The sequence below is a fragment of the Mytilus galloprovincialis genome, chromosome 1 (genome assembly GCF_965363235.1).
Source record: "Mytilus galloprovincialis chromosome 1, xbMytGall1.hap1.1, whole genome shotgun sequence".
NCBI classification, from domain to species: Eukaryota; Metazoa; Mollusca; class Bivalvia; order Mytilida; family Mytilidae; genus Mytilus; species Mytilus galloprovincialis.
The window spans coordinates 121,915,414-121,932,655 of record NC_134838.1 but is presented as its reverse complement, the minus strand read 5'-3'; the positions used below and the strand labels follow the sequence as shown (position 1 = coordinate 121,932,655).

Genomic DNA, 17,242 nt, shown 5'->3' with positions numbered 1-17,242 from the left:
ACTTCCTCAACCAAAAAGGAATAAACTGCCATGACATTGCCAATTGTGCTGAAAGTGGTGTAAAAGATTAACAATCAATCAATCATATTATCTTTTAATTGATCGTTACTGTGTATTCTTTAATAATAATATTCGTTGGATACTATTTTTTGTGGATTTTGTTGGTACAGGCAAACCGTGAATTTAAATGTTCAACGAAACACAATTTTTCTAAAGGAAGGTATGTTAACTTCCCAAAATCACCAAATTTAATATCCTTGAATTTGCAAGATATCCTAAATCCACAAAATAAGTACCCCCACAAAAATAAATGAATGCACAGTATAACATTACATGTATGTTTTATTATAATCCATATATTTATTGGCTGACATCAATCAAGACACACTCCAATATGGCTGCACATGCTGTCGTGACAATGTTATAATATGAATTGAAAAATAAGCAAAAAACTTATTATAACTCTTAATAACAGGGTTGTAGCATAAAAATAAAATACTAAGAATTGAATGTCTCTATTGCAAAATTTACAGGGTTGTAAAAGCATTGATTACAAGTGCACACATCTGTAATGATACATTTGGTATCATCTGACCTTAACCTCATTTACTTTGTTCATTGGTCAATGTTATTTTTTTTGTGTTTTGGCTTTAATTGTGAAAGACACCACACAATAGTTATAGTAAGAGACACAACGGTTAAACAATGATTCAGGAAAAACAAACCATTTGCTCTCCAGGCTCATGGTTTCTTTTTCAAGAATCAACACTTATCCATTGTATCTATAATACATAATCCATACAGTTATTATCTGCAATTTTAAGGACAATGTGAAACTTCTAAATTAGCATGCTCATATATTTACCAGGTAGAAGTAAGTGGCTATGTACAATGTTGGAGATATAAAACCGAGGGATGGACATTTCTGTGGGTACTTGATATTTGTAATGTAAATCAGACATCTGTTGTCAGTGTGTGTCTTCATCCATCCCAAAATACATTGTATTGGTGTGAAGAACGCAACATTGAGGATAGAACAATTTATTGTATATGTAAAAGACAGTTGCCTGAAGGTGAGAATTGTATAAACACATTGATATCATGACACGTGTAGTTTGTAATAAAAAGATAAATTTTTGGTTTTTATAAGAATTATTTAAAAATCCTTTGACTTTAAAATGCAGCTCCTCTTGTTTTTCTGCTTCAAATAAAAGTAAAACAGTACAGTATCTTTTGAAAAAAAATGGTCAGATTTTTAATTTGTAAATTTTTAAACGTTTTTAGCTCGTCTGGCCTAAAAAGGATGAGAAATAGGTTAGTAAATACATGTACAATAGGAGAGAAAAAGAAATAATTCAGTTAAAATAATAGGAAAGCATAAGAAATGATTCAGTTAATTCAATAAGAAAGAATGAGAAATAATTATTGCATGTTTTGCAATATTTAGAGTGGTAAATGCATTTTTTTTTAATGCAGATGAAAAGAAATTAGAGAACAGTGAAATTGGAAATCATATTGTTGTAATGCACAATTGTCCATCATGTCAGCTTTATCCAGCCATTTCAGGACTATATATAGTTATCAGGTAATTTTTCTAGATTTACATGTCAGAATACAACTAACAGTATGTCTGCACTGTGTTGGTGAATGAAATACATAATTATTATTATGGAAATTAAGTAGGAACCATGAAGTATGAACTAATAAAGGCAACAGTAGTAAACCGCTGTTCGAAATTCATAAATCAATTAAAACAAAAAATCGTGTTACAAACTAAAACTGAAGGAAACATTTTTAACATTTCAAAAGTATAAACTGTGTCTGAAGTTTTGATATATATTAGAAAATGCAGTATGAAAATCAAACGGTTTATAACAACCAAGATATTGTAAATACTCTTAATGTTCATTTTTCATCCGTAGCTGAAAAACTTATTGGAAACAATACTTCAGATATGGATTTTTCTATGCTACAAAATTTTACTAGTGAAAAATTAAAGAAAACTGAAAATTTTCATTTAAAACTCATTTCCATTGGAGAGGTGTGTTCTCAACTAAAACATCTTAATATTAATAAATCCGCAGGTTTAGATGGAATAGGTCCCAAATTTTTAAAGCTAGGTGCAGAAATAATATCCCCATCACTAACTTTTTTAATAAACAAAAGTATAACTTCAAATCGTTTTCCGCAAAAATTAAAACTTGCAAGAGTAACTGCTATACATAAAGGAGGACCAAGAGATATTCCCTCAAATTATCGTCCAATTTCTATTTTGAATACCATATCTAAAATTTTTGAAAGACATGTATGTACACAGTTATATGAATTCCTTAACAATAAAAAATTGTTACATATCGCCCAGTCAGGTTTCAGACAAGGTCATTCCTGCCAAACAGCGCTAACTAAACTAATTGACGAATGGTTAAAATATTTAGATAATGGAGAAATAGTTGGTACAGTGTTTTTAGATTTCAGTAAGGCTTTTGACCTTATAAACCATGCCATACTTCTAGAAAAGTTAAAATTTTATCATATCGGAAAACATATGATAGATTGGATAAAATCGTATTTGTCTGACAGACAACAAGAAGTCCAATACGCTAACATTAAATATGATAAATTGTTTGTAAAGTATGGAGTGCCTCAAGGTTCTATTTTAGGTCCGCTGTTATTTTTAATATATATAAATGATTTACCACTACATGTTAAACAATCCAATATGGATTTATATGCTGATGATTCAACATTGCATTTTCATGATAAAAACATTGAAAAAATAAACAGCATATTGCAAAATGATTTAAATGCTATACAATCTTGGTGTAACAATAACAGTATGAAAATCAATGCACAAAAAACTAAGTGTATGAAATTGGGTTCAAAACAAAAACTTAAACAACTATCAGAATTATGTATTACCGTCAACGAAACATGTATTGAGAATGTCCATTCTTTCAAATTACTTGGAATAGACATTGATGAAAATTTAAGCTGGGAAGATCATGTTGATCGTATATGTAAAATTATCTCATCTAAAGTATCACTTTTATATAAAATTCAAAGTATATTTGCCAATACACACAAGGCAACTATTTTATAATGCATATATTCTACCATATATAGACTATTGTAGTTCAGTTTGGGGAAATTTATTACAAAAAGATTCAGATAGAATCATAAAACTTCAAAAAAGAGTAGCAAGAATTATACTGGAATGCGATATTTCTATTCCATCTAATTTCATGTTTTCTTCTTTTACCAAAAGAATAAAATACCAACAATCAATTCTAATGTATAAAATTATAAATGGGCTAACACCTGATTACTTAGCAATACTAAATATTGATGATGTGCAACGCCACAACTTACGATCTGTCTCTAATAAGGATCTTTTTGTTCCAAGACCAAATACAAATTTTTATAAAAAATCTTTTCATTATTCTGCAACCAAAGTATGGAATAATTTACCACTCGAAATAAAAAAATGTCCTAATGTGGAATTATTCAAGAAACATAGTTATAATCATTTTCTTGAAAATTATATGCAAGTCAACTAATTTGTTTTCCTTTAACAAAACTATATCAAATATTGTCATTTATTACCCTTTGTATATTTCAATGATTGAATTGTGTATATACTAGTAGTATATATTGTAAATTAATGTATGAATGTATGAATGTTAACTGTATGCATGTATTTTGTTTGAGGGCCTCAATGAAAATTAGACTATTTCTAATTGAGTTACCCTCTTTAAATAAAGAATTTATTACATGTATTATTATTATTATTATTATAATATATATTTCAGAAATAAACTGCCATCGGTGTCCATGGTGTTATTTTTGTTGTTTAATTATTCAAACAAGATTATAGTCAGCATCGGTAAGCAGAAAACAGAGTTAACAGATTTCAGCATAAATAGACCAATAGAATTCAGCAAACTAGCTGTAAAATTAGCAGGATTTATATCTAAGGTATAGTATATTTTTATTTTCAAAATTTTACAAAAGTGTTTTATTTTGCGTATCATGATAAAAGGATTTTAATATTTATTTTGTTAATCTTTTCATGTTTAATTTTTCTCTTAATAAATGAAAAATGAATGCCCCCATGCATTAGTTTCTTTCTTTTAGGATTTTGATGACAGAAATGTCTTTATCATTTTGAGATTAAAGAAGAAAATAGAAACAAGTCTTTAAAGACTTCTACACATCTTTAAGATTTTTTTCATTGATGTTCAAACCATATTTTCATTTATTCATTATTATAAAAAAGATGTTGATAAGGTCTTTTAGTTGATATGTTTAAAATAACATAGCATACATCAATGACTGAAATAGCAAAGACTTGGTTAAATCACTATATCTTATATTAGATTAATAATTCAGAAAGGTTAAGTGGAATTCATGTGCATTAAATCTCGTATATCTATGTTTTTTTTGTTGAGAAAATGAAAAAAAAAAAACCAATAAGCTCCTAATTCATCACAAAACTGTCTACTTCAACAGTTGAGTAAAGTTTTCAAACAAACGATTCTTTCTTGTTCTTATATTTTAAGTATCTCAGTGATATGAACCATATGGCCATTTACTAATAAATCATATGTTGTATATCAGGTTAAGCCAACTGATCATTTAGGAGGAATTATTTACAGAATACAGGATATGAACTTGTCAATAGTTCTGAAAGATGGCAGTATTGTTAGCTTAAGAGAAAATGAAGGTGTGTACATCTTGGCTTTCATTGTTGTTGATTATCTTAAATTAAATTACACATATTCTGCTTGAACAAATCTGGTATTTTCTATTTAGCTCCATTCATGTTTCAAGGAGTTCATATCATCAATATTCAAATGATATTGTTTTGACTATATGGTGAAGAAGGATAATAGATGTGGTCATTGACTACCCATATTCAAAACAGCCTGTTGTTTTTCATTCATTGTTTTGTAAATGAATCAGGTCGTTAGTTTTCTTGTCTGAATTGTTTTACATTTATCATTTATTGGCCTGTTATAACTGAATATGTTGTATTTTTTGCTCATTGTTGAAGGTAATGTAGTTGTAAACTTCTATGATATTTGATCTCTGTTATAGAGATACCGGTATGTCATTGACAATCATATCTTATTTCAGCTCACCTGGCCCAAAGTGAGCTTTTCTCATCATGTGGCGTCCGTTGTCCACCATATTGCTGTCTGTTTACATTTACAAAAATCTTCTTCTCTGTAACTACTTGGCCACAATCATCATTTGAGTATGTATTTAAAACAAAACTTGTCCAATGACCCTGCCAATCAACCAAGATGGCCACCATGGCTAAAAATAGAACATAGGGGTAAAATGTAGATTTTGGCTTATATTTCTGAAACAAAAGCTTTTAGAGCAAATTTGACAGGAGTCAGATGAAGATATATCTGTCCTGTAATTTTCTGACAAATCAGACAAGCTGTTGTTGGGTTGCTGCCCCTGAATTAGTTATTTTTAGAAAATTTTGCAGTTTTTGGTTATTATCTTGAATATTTTATAGAAAGAGGTAAACTGCAAACAGCAATAATGTTCACAAAAGGCATTCATTCTGCATCTCCATATTTTCATTTTGTTTATTTAATCATAGATAACATTATTTTATGAATTAAGGATACATGTTGATAACAATGTTATGACATTGAACGTTCACAGTACGAAGAAGTATATGGGTCATGTGAAAGATATTTCTAATGAGTCATAACATGTCAATGATTAGTTCTTGTCATAGCACATACTCAAATCTGAGAGCTATACTATATTGTTTTTTACCAATATACCATATGTATTTATTTGCAGATGATAAAAAGAAGACACAGTGTATGATTGATTTAAAGAATGTTTCAGATGAATGGTTTGAATTTCAAAAAGTCATAGGTTCTTTGCAGGACTCAAAGATAATGTAAGAGTCTCTCTGTGTAATTTCCACTAAATGAAGCCTAAGCATATGAAAATTTAGACTTGTACATATTCTTCTGATTAATTTATCAAGTAAAAGAACTGATTTTATCAAATACCTTTATAAAACTATTTTTGTTTCAATATTCAATTAGATTTGCAAATTGAATTTAAGATTTATCCTATTCCATAAATCAACATATCAATCAAGATGTTACAGTTAACTTTTATAGAATTAATTCTCATATGACAACCTATTATTGTCAACCTGTATAATCGCAGTATATCTACTTTCAGCACAAGTGCATAAATACACAAAACTAGCTGTTCTGCTTTATGCTAAACTTAATTATACTTACAGATTATTGTTGATCATCTCAATGAGATTGGTTTTCTTGCTTGAGCCGGTACAGAAAAGCAATCAAGTTGAGATGACCAACGATAATCTGTTTATCGCTATTTTATCTATGACAACATCGTCAATTTCATGTCAATTTCATTAGCAACACCACATGCGTCCTTAGTTTCTAGCAATAATTTCCATCTCAAGCGAGTAGATGATATGAAAAATTATCACAAAAAAGATCTAAGGAAAAATGCACAAAATAGCTATAATTCCAGGTATTCTCAATTTTTGACAACAAAACCAACAGTTTACATGGGACAGGAATCAGATACAATTGAGTTATCTCTATTCTAAAGCAAAATAAACAAATCAGTCCATTTCCAAATTATTTTTCGTGGTAAAAATTTCATAAAAGGAAATGTTATAGTCTTTGCATGGTAAGGAAACAAGGTGAGGTCATATGTATGTTTCTGTAATAAAAAAAACCAAATGTAAATACCAGGGGATTTAAAGCTTCTTGTACGCCTCATAATGCAATGAAATTATATGAAAGGAACATATATAGGTGAAAAATGCGATTTAAAAAAATAATCATTATTGAATTATATTATATTACTAATATTATCATATGGGAGTAAAACGGAGCCAAAACAGTTTCGTGTGTATAGGGCTTTCACGGTTAACAATATTACCAAATTTGTGCTATTAGAATCGAAATAATTCATGGCAGCTGTAGATTTGTTTTCATTTAACCATGGGTGGGGCATTTACATTTGTAATTTGTATTGCTAATGCACAGGGTAAAATAATCGAATATCATATCCAGATTTTTTTGTGAATTGTTTTTTTTCTATAAGATCAAAATTATATGAGAAAGTGTTGTGATGTTATTAGCTTTAAAACAATTGACAGTAGAAAAAAATTTGAACACCTCTTGTTAGAAATAATGTTCTAGTAACAAAGTAGACAAACTATTAATAGCCTTTGGAATTTAAAAAAAATGGTTTAATAAATTTGTGGACATAAAAAAACTAAAATTGATATACTAGGTATAATAATGATTTTACAAATGCTGTGTTATAGACTTGTAAGTAGAAGTCAATCTTTTTAATGTTTTTTTGTCTTTTATAGATTGTACAGGAAGCTGGAGCAGGGATCCAGACTTGAACAAATACCAGTAAAAAGCCCTGATAGTAGTCCTATTATAGGTTTCTGTAAACAGAGCATTGGAACCATGTGGCCAGCATTTTACACAGAAAACAACATATACACAATTAAAGTAGGACTCTAATTATATTTGTACTCGCTATGCAGGTATACTTGAGAATTTAAAGTGAAGAGTTACTATAAAATCACATGGGTTTCGGAAATAGATGTAATTGGAATTAAAAGATTTATATGTAAATGTTTAAACAGTTTATATATCAAAAATGTGTTATCCCTTTGTTGTTAATATGAAATATGAACATTTTATAAAACGGAAACTGTTTTATTATTTATGATGTATAGTGGTCCTGTAAAGAAGACAAGCAGACAATAGATACATTGGTAAAATCTGGTAACTTCCAAACACCAGCAGTTCATATAGCCTTGTTAGAACAGAGGAAAAGTGATGATCCATCCCCTGAGGTGTACACAGATCTTTCTAAACTCAGACAGAACCACTTGATGGACCAGGATAAAGAACCAGCAACAAAACTGGCTGTTTTATTAGGTATATAACATCCCATCAGTATATGCAGTTGTTTAGGACAATAAAATCTATTTGTATCTCATTGAGTTGAACTCAGTTGATTAGAAATGTGGTTCAATTTGGGCATATTTTGAAGTCCTTAGAAGAAAAATATACTTGAATTACACAAATGTGAAAAAGTTGACTGATAAAGTATAAATTTTTAGTTCAAAATGCATTTAATGTTCAAGTCAAATGTTTTATTTGTTAATATTTTGAAAATAATTTTCCTCATTTATATCAGGCTACTGTTTGGCATGTGTATTGTTTGTTAAAATCCTTAAAAGGGAATGAATATTACATGTTTTCCCAGATTGATCTTACTTTCAATAATCTTGAAATATCTTTTTTGTTACTTTAATAGTTCTTATTTATCATTGTAACTTTATTACATTCAGTATTTATTATTCATTACAGAGCCTTATCTGAAGAACTACTGGGAATTGGATGGTTTACAGCAAGCATTTCTGAAACAAAACTCTGTAAGTATACATCTGTATATTACTGCAAACAAAGTGGGTGTGGTATATAGAAATTAGCCAGTCTTCTGTCCATCTCTCTGTTTGTTAGTACCTAAATATTTAACCTTTGTTTAATTCACTTCAAACTGTGTGGGGAAAAAATTATAATATGCACACAGGACGATTGTTTGTTTATCCAGAATTATACTCCTTTCACCTTATAGAATTCAACCCTTTTAGAACCAGACTTGTCAAAGTAGGGGTTTTAGTCCATCTAATGAAGAAGGTAGAAGGACCCCTTTTGGGAAGTAGGGATAAGGCCTTTATTTTTGCAGGAATTCAGGATTGGGCCTTTAATTTTCATGGGATGGGATTTACCCTTATCAGGACTATTAATTTTTCAGAAGCTGGGAACAATGTTTTATTAGTTTAAACATATTTATTTATAGTGGATTGGGAAACAAGTTTTGCAACTTATATTAATCCCTTTCCACTTTGCGGTTGCGAGTGCTGCCTTGTAGCGGCATTAGCCTACTCTTTTTCGAAATCTACAAGGGTGTCTTTAACGTACAAGAGATATGGCTCTCTCTTAATACGGGTCAGCCATTTATTGTCCCCTTCCGACGGACTGTCATCGTTTCCTCAAGACCATACTCGCAGATGGTATCAAGGGAGAGCCGAAAATTGAGTTCCTGAAATTTTCATCCAAAACAGGAATCGAACCAGGAACCTTTGTGTTAGTAGTCCGATGCACTAACAACTACACCACGGCTCTCTAATGTTTTATTTTTTCAAGAATTAGGGATGACAACCCTTTCTTCCTTTTCTCAGTTAATAGTTCTAATTGACTGCTGTTTAAAAATTTATACTTTCATAAAGAACCATTTAATGCTCAAGTTTTTCCATTGTTTAAGACAATGTAATTGTTGTGTAAGATTGTTTTTTCAATACATTTTCATTGTTGATCAAGACATAATTATAGATTGTCACGACATTGTTATTGTTGTTCACGACATTGTTATTGTTGTTCAAGACATTGTTATTGTTGTTCAAGACATTGTTATTGTTGTTCAAGACTGTTATTGTTGTTCAAGACATTGTTATTATTGATCAAGACATTGTTATTGTTGTTCACGACATTGTTATTATTGATCAAGACATTGTTATTGTTGTTCAAGACATTGTTATTGTTGTTCAAGACATTGTTATTGTTGTTCAAGACATTGTTATTGTTGTTCAAGACTGTTATTGTTGTTCAAGACATTGTTATTATTGATCAAGACATTGTTATTGATTTTCAAGACATAATTATTGTTGTTCAAGACATTGTTATTGTTGTTCAAGACATTGTTATTGTTGTTCAAGACATTGTTATTATTGATCAAGACATTGTTATTATTGATCAAGACATTGTTATTATTGATCAAGACATTGTTATTGATTTTCAAGACATAATTATTGTTGTTCAAGACATAATTATTGTTGTTCAAGACATAATTATTGTTGTTCAAGACGTTGTTATTGTTGTTCAAGATATTGTTGTTCAAGACATTGGTATTGTTGTTCAAGACATTGTTATTGTTGTTCAAGACTGTTATTGTTGTTCAAGACTGGTATTGTTGTTCAAGACATTGTTATTGTTGTTCAAGACATTGGTATTGTTGTTCAAGACATTGTTATTGTTGTTCAAGACTGTTATTGTTGTTCAAGACTGGTATTGTTGTTCAAGACATTGTTATTGTTGTTCAAGACATTGTTATTGTTGTTCAAGACTGGTATTGTTGTTCAAGACATTGTTATTGTTGTTCAAGACATTGTTATTGTTGATTAAGACATTGTTATTATTGATCAAGACATTGTTATTGTTTTCAAGACATTGTTTATATTGTTTTTTTTATTGTCATTGTTATTAATGACACAGATCAAAGTGAGCAATAAGGCTCTTAACTGTATAATATTTAATGTGGTATCTATCCATTTCTCTGGTAGAAAATATTTAAAATATTTTTTTCAGAATTTACCAGAACTATCATGTAGAGGTGTGGAAGATGAAGTACTTCACACAATATCACCTCAGACAATGATGCCAATGTCTGCCAGACAATCGTGGCTACTTATTCTCTCTAATATCTACCCTCAGCAAGTCCTCAAAGTTCTCAATACTCTAATGGACTTTGAAAATCATGGTATGTAAGAAGAAGGAATGTTATATATTTCAGTGATATAACTTTGGTCTGCTTCTAATGTCATCAACTTGAAGATGTCTTTTTTTCAACCAATTTCAAGTCATCTTCTAACTTGGTTTTGTAACAATTAATAAACGCTTAAACAAAGAGTTAAGAATTAATTGCTAGTATTGTATTAGTTAACAATTCATTGTATAGCTTGATCATATCCACTTTCAGAAGGCATTGGTTCATCACATATACAGAGATGGCAGTGTATATTGGCTAATGAAAACACAGTCAGTCCTGTTAACAGTGATGTGGCTGTTCCATTGTTTGAGCATTTATGCCGGCTAATGTTGCTCATTCAACCAGCAAAATTAGTAAGTTTGTGATAATTATGAGTTATATATGCACTACTTATAAAATCATTACACAGACTTTGATAAAAGCGTAGAGGAGTTTGAAATTATGTTTAAAAAATATTTTTTATAATTATATTCTACACTATTAAAAGTTTACCTTATTTTTAGGTCCAGTTTGTAAAAGTGTGTCAGATGATTAACAATCAGAAAGTTGGTGTGTCTGCATTTATAAGGAAAAGACAAGCTGTAAGAGGGAGTATTAATTTTAGTTTGTCTTAAAGCCTTGTTCAGTAGGGTTTTTTTTTGGTTTAAATAAATGCCATATTGATCAATTTTACAGCTTTTATTGATAAGTTTTCAAATGTTTATACATATTGTTTGTATCATTCCACTAGAAGTTGAAAATGCTATGAAGTGCTATGAATTCTTTCTGTTCGTTCAGTCATATGGTGATTTTGCCCTTTCTGTCTGTTATTACTGTAGATGTGCACTAATTTCCTTGTTTTGTGCATTTATGGTCTGTACAGTGAAATTGACTTCATATTCAAATAAATGGTTAGTGTATTCCCAAGCTCTTTTGTATGGCAACAATTTGTAAGTCCTAGTGATTAACTATCAGAGTCATACATAAAATGGCCAATAACCTTTATTATTTTGTTTTATGGAAAGAATAATGAGGAGCATATAAATATCGCTTACAGCATAAATGATTTCCATGTGAGAGATTATATTATTAATTCTAATGCAACATCGTTTGTAACTTTCATTTTGATTGAATAAAGTCACTAATTTTCATGGCATCAATTCACAATTAATGCTATGAAAATGTAAACGCAGACAACATATGACAGATTTTAAATGTATGTTTTAACGTTGTTTTCTCTCAGTTTCATTAAAATGGAGATAACAATATTTTATTCTAAGCTTTGACAGAATCTATTGGTGATTTGATGGTCACAAATACCCATTTACTTGCTTCGTTAACGTGTAACCAGTAAATTTAATTTCAGAAAACATCAAATCACCAATAGTCCATTTGCCAATTACCGATTTGATTCTGTTATTACACACTTTTTAAGCAAATTACTTCCCTTTGTCAATCGTAGACTAGTTCCATACCAGACAAAATTAGCTTTAGCCAATGCAAAGCATGATGAATTGAAAGTGATGTATCGGCGGTTTAACTAATTTTTCACGAAAAAATATTTTCTGAAGTCAATAGTATTTAGTTAAACAACAAATTAATGGTATTTAAAGATTAAAAAACCTTATAAATTACTCACATTACGCACAGATAGATTTGCTCTTTCTGCTAACTCTCCATTGTAAATAAAAATTAATGTCCCTCATAAGGGAGACAACTTTTTTAGGGATCTCTAATTACAGGGTCAAATACGGGAATCGGCAAATAGCCTATTGATGCGTCAGAGCTTTAAATACAATACAGTTATCTCAAAAATGTAAGTTACAGTAGAGATAATACAAGCGTAAGTTGTGATGAATTCTAAGCAAATAATTATGAAATCAAATTTCATGATGAAAGACCTTTACTTTTGTTTTACCCTATTTGTTTCCAGCTTCAGTACTATGATAGAGCTTTGGACTGTTTACCACCACCTAAAGGTTCTCAAAATCCTAAAATGGCTGTAAATGCTTATGTTGAACTGTTGATGGCAAGGTAAAATTAAGGATGCTTCTTTTTACATTTTATTGAAAGAGAAAATGGAATTTAAATAGATGTTGATCATTCATAATAAAAATAAAAAAAAGAATACATTGATATTATATCTACAATACATTAAATAATTTTTCTATGATGTTTATTTCACATGAAATTTAATATTTATTAATATTTATAAGTGTTTTTCTTCAATTTCTTTAATGACCATTCTAGCTATTAGAGTTATAAACTATATAATTTGTCAGCGTTATCAATTTACATGCCACCATCTATTGACCAATGAGAAGAGTTGTTTTATACACTTTCAGTGAGAAATCCCATTGTGAGAACACGGCATTGAAGATGTTCATTGATCATGGACACTGGAAGGATTCTATTGAACTTATTAAAAAATATAAAGAGAGTAAAGCATTGTATGGCAATCTCTACCTCACATTGTTCAGGGCTATGTCACAGGTTAGTATGGTTAAGGGCTATGTCACAGGTTAGTTAGTATCAGGGTTAAGTCACAGGTTACTGGTACATTGTGTGTAGTATGGTTTAGAACTCTGTCACTGTTAAAGAACAGGTCCTGAAGGAAAGATTTCATCATAGTCTTGAACATTGCTTTATAGAAAGCAGATTATAAATGTTTTAATGCTATTTAAACAAATCAGAAGTATTTTTCCACACTTTGATTAATACATTTGATTTTTTATTATTGCAAATTAATGTAAATATTTATTTAATTTTGACTTTCTTTTTATGGATTTTGCAATCACATGTTAATTTATTTTATGAAATGCAAAGTTTTGTTGACTTATTGGTAAGATCTCACAGATTTTTAGTATCATTTATAACTAAGGATAAGATGGAGATTTTTTTTTTGGTCATTAGTTGCAGAAATTTTTTGAAAAAGATAATTTTTATATACTACTCTTGATATTTACAGAAAGAAGTGTTATCTGAATATGCAAAAGAAATGTTCTTAGAGTCACCAGAAAATTCTTGGTAAGGTTTTATTTTTTGCTTTGTTCATATTTCTCATGAAAAATGAATGTTGAAGAGCATTTTTATGCTCATATTGTTAAATCACTTTGGTTAGAAACAAGGGTACAGAAAAGGTCAAATTGTCAGTCTTGTCTGATTGTATGTAGGAGAAAAAGGTGGCACTGGTCCCTGTTATGGCATTAAATTTGTACATTTTTAGCTCACCTAGCCCGAAGGGCCAAGTGAGGTTTTCTCATTACTTGGCTTCCAGCTTAGGAAGCTTTTACAAAAATCTTCTCCTCTGAAACTACTGGGCCAAATTAATCCAAACTTGGCCACAATCATCATTGGAATATCTAGTTTGAAAAATGTGGCCAGTGACCCGGCCAACCAACCAAGATAGAACATAGGGGTAAAATATAGATTTTGGCTGATATCTCTGAAACCAAAACATTTAGAGTAAATCTGACATGGGATTAAATTGTTTATCAGGTCAAACTCTATCTGCCCTGAAATTTTCAGATGGATCGGACAACCCATTGTTGGGTTGCTGCCCCTATATTGGTAATTTTAAGGAAATTTTGCCGTTTTTTGTTATTATCTTGAATATTATTATAGATAGAGATAAACTGTAAACAGCAATAATGTTCAGCAAAATAAGATCTTCAAATAAGTCAACATGACCTAAATGATCAGTTGACCTCTTGAGGGCATACGATACAGTAGAGATCCCTCATGGATTTTTTCTTGAAATTTTGGTAGAAGGTCAATTTCAATGTGTACTTTTGAAATATGCAAAGAAAAAAGTACCTTCATGACTTACTTTATGTAATAATTTGGTTCGAAATTTGCATATTTGGAAGAAAATCCCTGAAATTTCATAAATAATGTCTTTTAAAGATAGTAACAATACTTTTGAATGAAAAGCCATAACTTAACTGGGTTTTTTGTAAAATTTTCCCTTGATCCATGGCATCAACATGCTGAAACAAGTTTAAGGTTAAACCAGATTATTTTTTTCCTGATTTAGATTGCTTTATTCGAAATAAAGAAATTGATCATATTTTTGTGACTATTCAGAAGTGCATAAACAATTTGATTGTTGATTTTTTCTTGAAATTTTGGCGGAGTGATCTTGACACAGTACTTGATTAATTGCAAAAGAAAATCAAAGAGCAGATTGCTCTGAAGGATACGATTGCCATTGTTTTCATTGACACATGTATACATGTAGCTGGATAATATTATTTTCAAATCTAATTCAACTGCACATGTAAAATGTAATTTACGTAATCTGAATAGTTACAAAATATCCAATCCCGGTTAAAAGTGTATGAACAATGTACTTAGGCCTATAGTGTTTTATTTTTGTACTATCAATTCCAAGTTTACTTTCCACAGCAGTAACTGAGACTCAGAGTGAGAGAAGTATTTCACTTCGTATCTTATCACCTATTTTCCTACATTAATTCTAGGAGGAACCCCATTCCTAACTCTTTAAATATTTAATTTCCTTTGGGTCAGTGATCATGACTCCTTTCTGTACACATTCCTCGGTTTACATTGCAATCGTTTTTTTAATATAATATGACTTTATCAACAGAACGAGTTATTTTTTCTCAACGTGTTGTTTTGATTCAGAATTCATGGAAGTGACTTCCGTAAGGAAACAACTCGAAACGATAATATGGAAGACTCCATTTCACCTGAAGGGGTGTTGAAAGTAAACCTTTACGATGTGGACTACATTTATTTTAATTTAAATGATGCATAGGATTTAAAATTATGCAACAACAATAACCCTCAATAGCAGACATACATAGAAATGATCCCATGAGTTATAAATTAATCAATTGAGTGGGGAATCCAGAGCAACAATTTAACCTAGTACCCCTTAAAGTCAAGAAAACAATACGCATGCGCATAATTACCTAAACAAACCCTGTAGTAAGAACGTATATTAAACCTAAATGATTCTCTATTTTTTATGGAAGTACAATATCAAATATCAGTTTAATAAAGGTGACATATAAGTAAAACTCCACTTCAGTTCTTATATGACAGAAATAGATTTATCGAAATTCAGAGAACTCTGGCATTTTTATCACAACTGGGGAATTCCCTCTGACGTGTTTCTAAATTTATAAAAACACTAAATATAAATACTGCTTGATTTTCCGTGTTATTAAAAACACGCATATAAGTCAAGGGAAATATCAAACATGAAGATTATGAAAAGAACATTATAGGAAAGTTGTTTAAGTTCAATCCCTTTGTTTGTTTTTACCTTTTAAACCAAGACAATCATAAGAATCTGAGATGGTCCTTAATGTTTAGAATAAAATGGTTGACGTGAGGGAATTGTCCTGAGCCACTGGTATAAGTCTACAGATTGCTTGAAAGCAATCGTATCCCAAAAATAGGGGTCCATGTGCTCATTTTTTCAATAAAAGCCACATACCTTGATTTTTTTACGACGCTTGTCAGTATGGCGCTAAATTACGTTTTATTAAGTTTTAATCGCAACAACGTCGTGTAATAATTCCCGCTGTACACGACTACTATGTTGTCAAGTATATCATAAAATTCATAAGATGGTTACTCCTAAAATGGCAAAACATTTGTGCTAAACATTTACGAAACGAAATTAGGACAGGACCTTTTTCATAAAAAAAGATAAGATAAAAAGGATTCTAGCAGATTACTTTGTCAGATATACGGCAAAAACAAAAAATCTGATAGAAGTATAAAGGTGCATCTCCGTCCGACATTAGTTCGAAATTGCTTCATGTACTGAAAGAGGGTAGACAACATTATGTCAAAGGCCCTGCCATGGCAAAATATGAACCAACTATAAATTAAGTGGGTGGTACCATTTTTTTAATTGACAACCGTATAACCTTCAACAATGACAAAACCGGTACCATATTGTCAGCTTTAAAATTTAAATTAAAGGGAGTACTTCCATATTGTCAGCATTAAAATTATAGGAAGTACTTCTTGTTTTATAGTTATATCGTGCAATTTCATGTCCTTATTGCCTCAATCGACCGAAAATGAAGTTGTAGTTTATCATTTCATAGGAAGTACAGCAGTCGGTATTAGAGAACTATATTGAATGATGTCTTTATCAATAGATAACTTACATTACATTTTAAGTAAGTGGATCCGCCACTGCATACAGTCCATCATTGTTAAACCTTCAATGAAATTAACAGGTTGACGGTAACTTTACATCTTTTGACAAAACTTAACTAATTCTTTTTTACATTATCATATTTAATTTTATTAAGGTAAAATTACCTTGATTTTATTAGTGGATAAAATTACAATGTTTTTTTCTTTTTTTTTTGCAGTTTAGCACAAATTTCATCGTTCTTGTTGCCAAAAGATGCTACTAGTGCCAAAGATGTTTTTGTAAATTCATCTTGTGATATTCCAATGCATGCCGTACGATCATCATTGTTAAAGTACTACACACCGAAATCATGATATATGGACATGTATAAAAATCATATAAATAGAAGTTCACTGACAATTTAGACTTATACAATGTGCAATATTAATGTTAAGTTTGTAAATAAAAAATAAATAAATA

General features: G+C 30.1%; 1 protein-coding gene across 2 annotated transcripts in view; it reads left to right on the top strand.

The window, feature by feature from the left end:
• LOC143056091 (uncharacterized) overlaps positions 1–17,242 on the top strand; it is a 21,709-nt gene extending 4,467 nt beyond the window's left edge. For both annotated transcript variants that reach the window (XM_076229187.1, XM_076229179.1), the window contains exons 4-18: positions 869–1,073; positions 1,477–1,585; positions 3,810–3,975; positions 4,618–4,723; positions 5,827–5,929; positions 7,403–7,550; positions 7,781–7,985; positions 8,421–8,485; positions 10,479–10,650; positions 10,870–11,012; positions 11,163–11,240; positions 12,572–12,672; positions 12,984–13,131; positions 13,607–13,665; positions 17,001–17,242. In XM_076229187.1, coding sequence (XP_076085302.1) covers positions 869–1,073; positions 1,477–1,585; positions 3,810–3,975; positions 4,618–4,723; positions 5,827–5,929; positions 7,403–7,550; positions 7,781–7,985; positions 8,421–8,485; positions 10,479–10,650; positions 10,870–11,012; positions 11,163–11,240; positions 12,572–12,672; positions 12,984–13,131; positions 13,607–13,665; positions 17,001–17,136 — 1,944 coding nt within the window. In that variant the 3' untranslated portion in view covers positions 17,137–17,242. The remainder of the gene's footprint in view (positions 1–868; positions 1,074–1,476; positions 1,586–3,809; positions 3,976–4,617; positions 4,724–5,826; positions 5,930–7,402; positions 7,551–7,780; positions 7,986–8,420; positions 8,486–10,478; positions 10,651–10,869; positions 11,013–11,162; positions 11,241–12,571; positions 12,673–12,983; positions 13,132–13,606; positions 13,666–17,000) is intronic.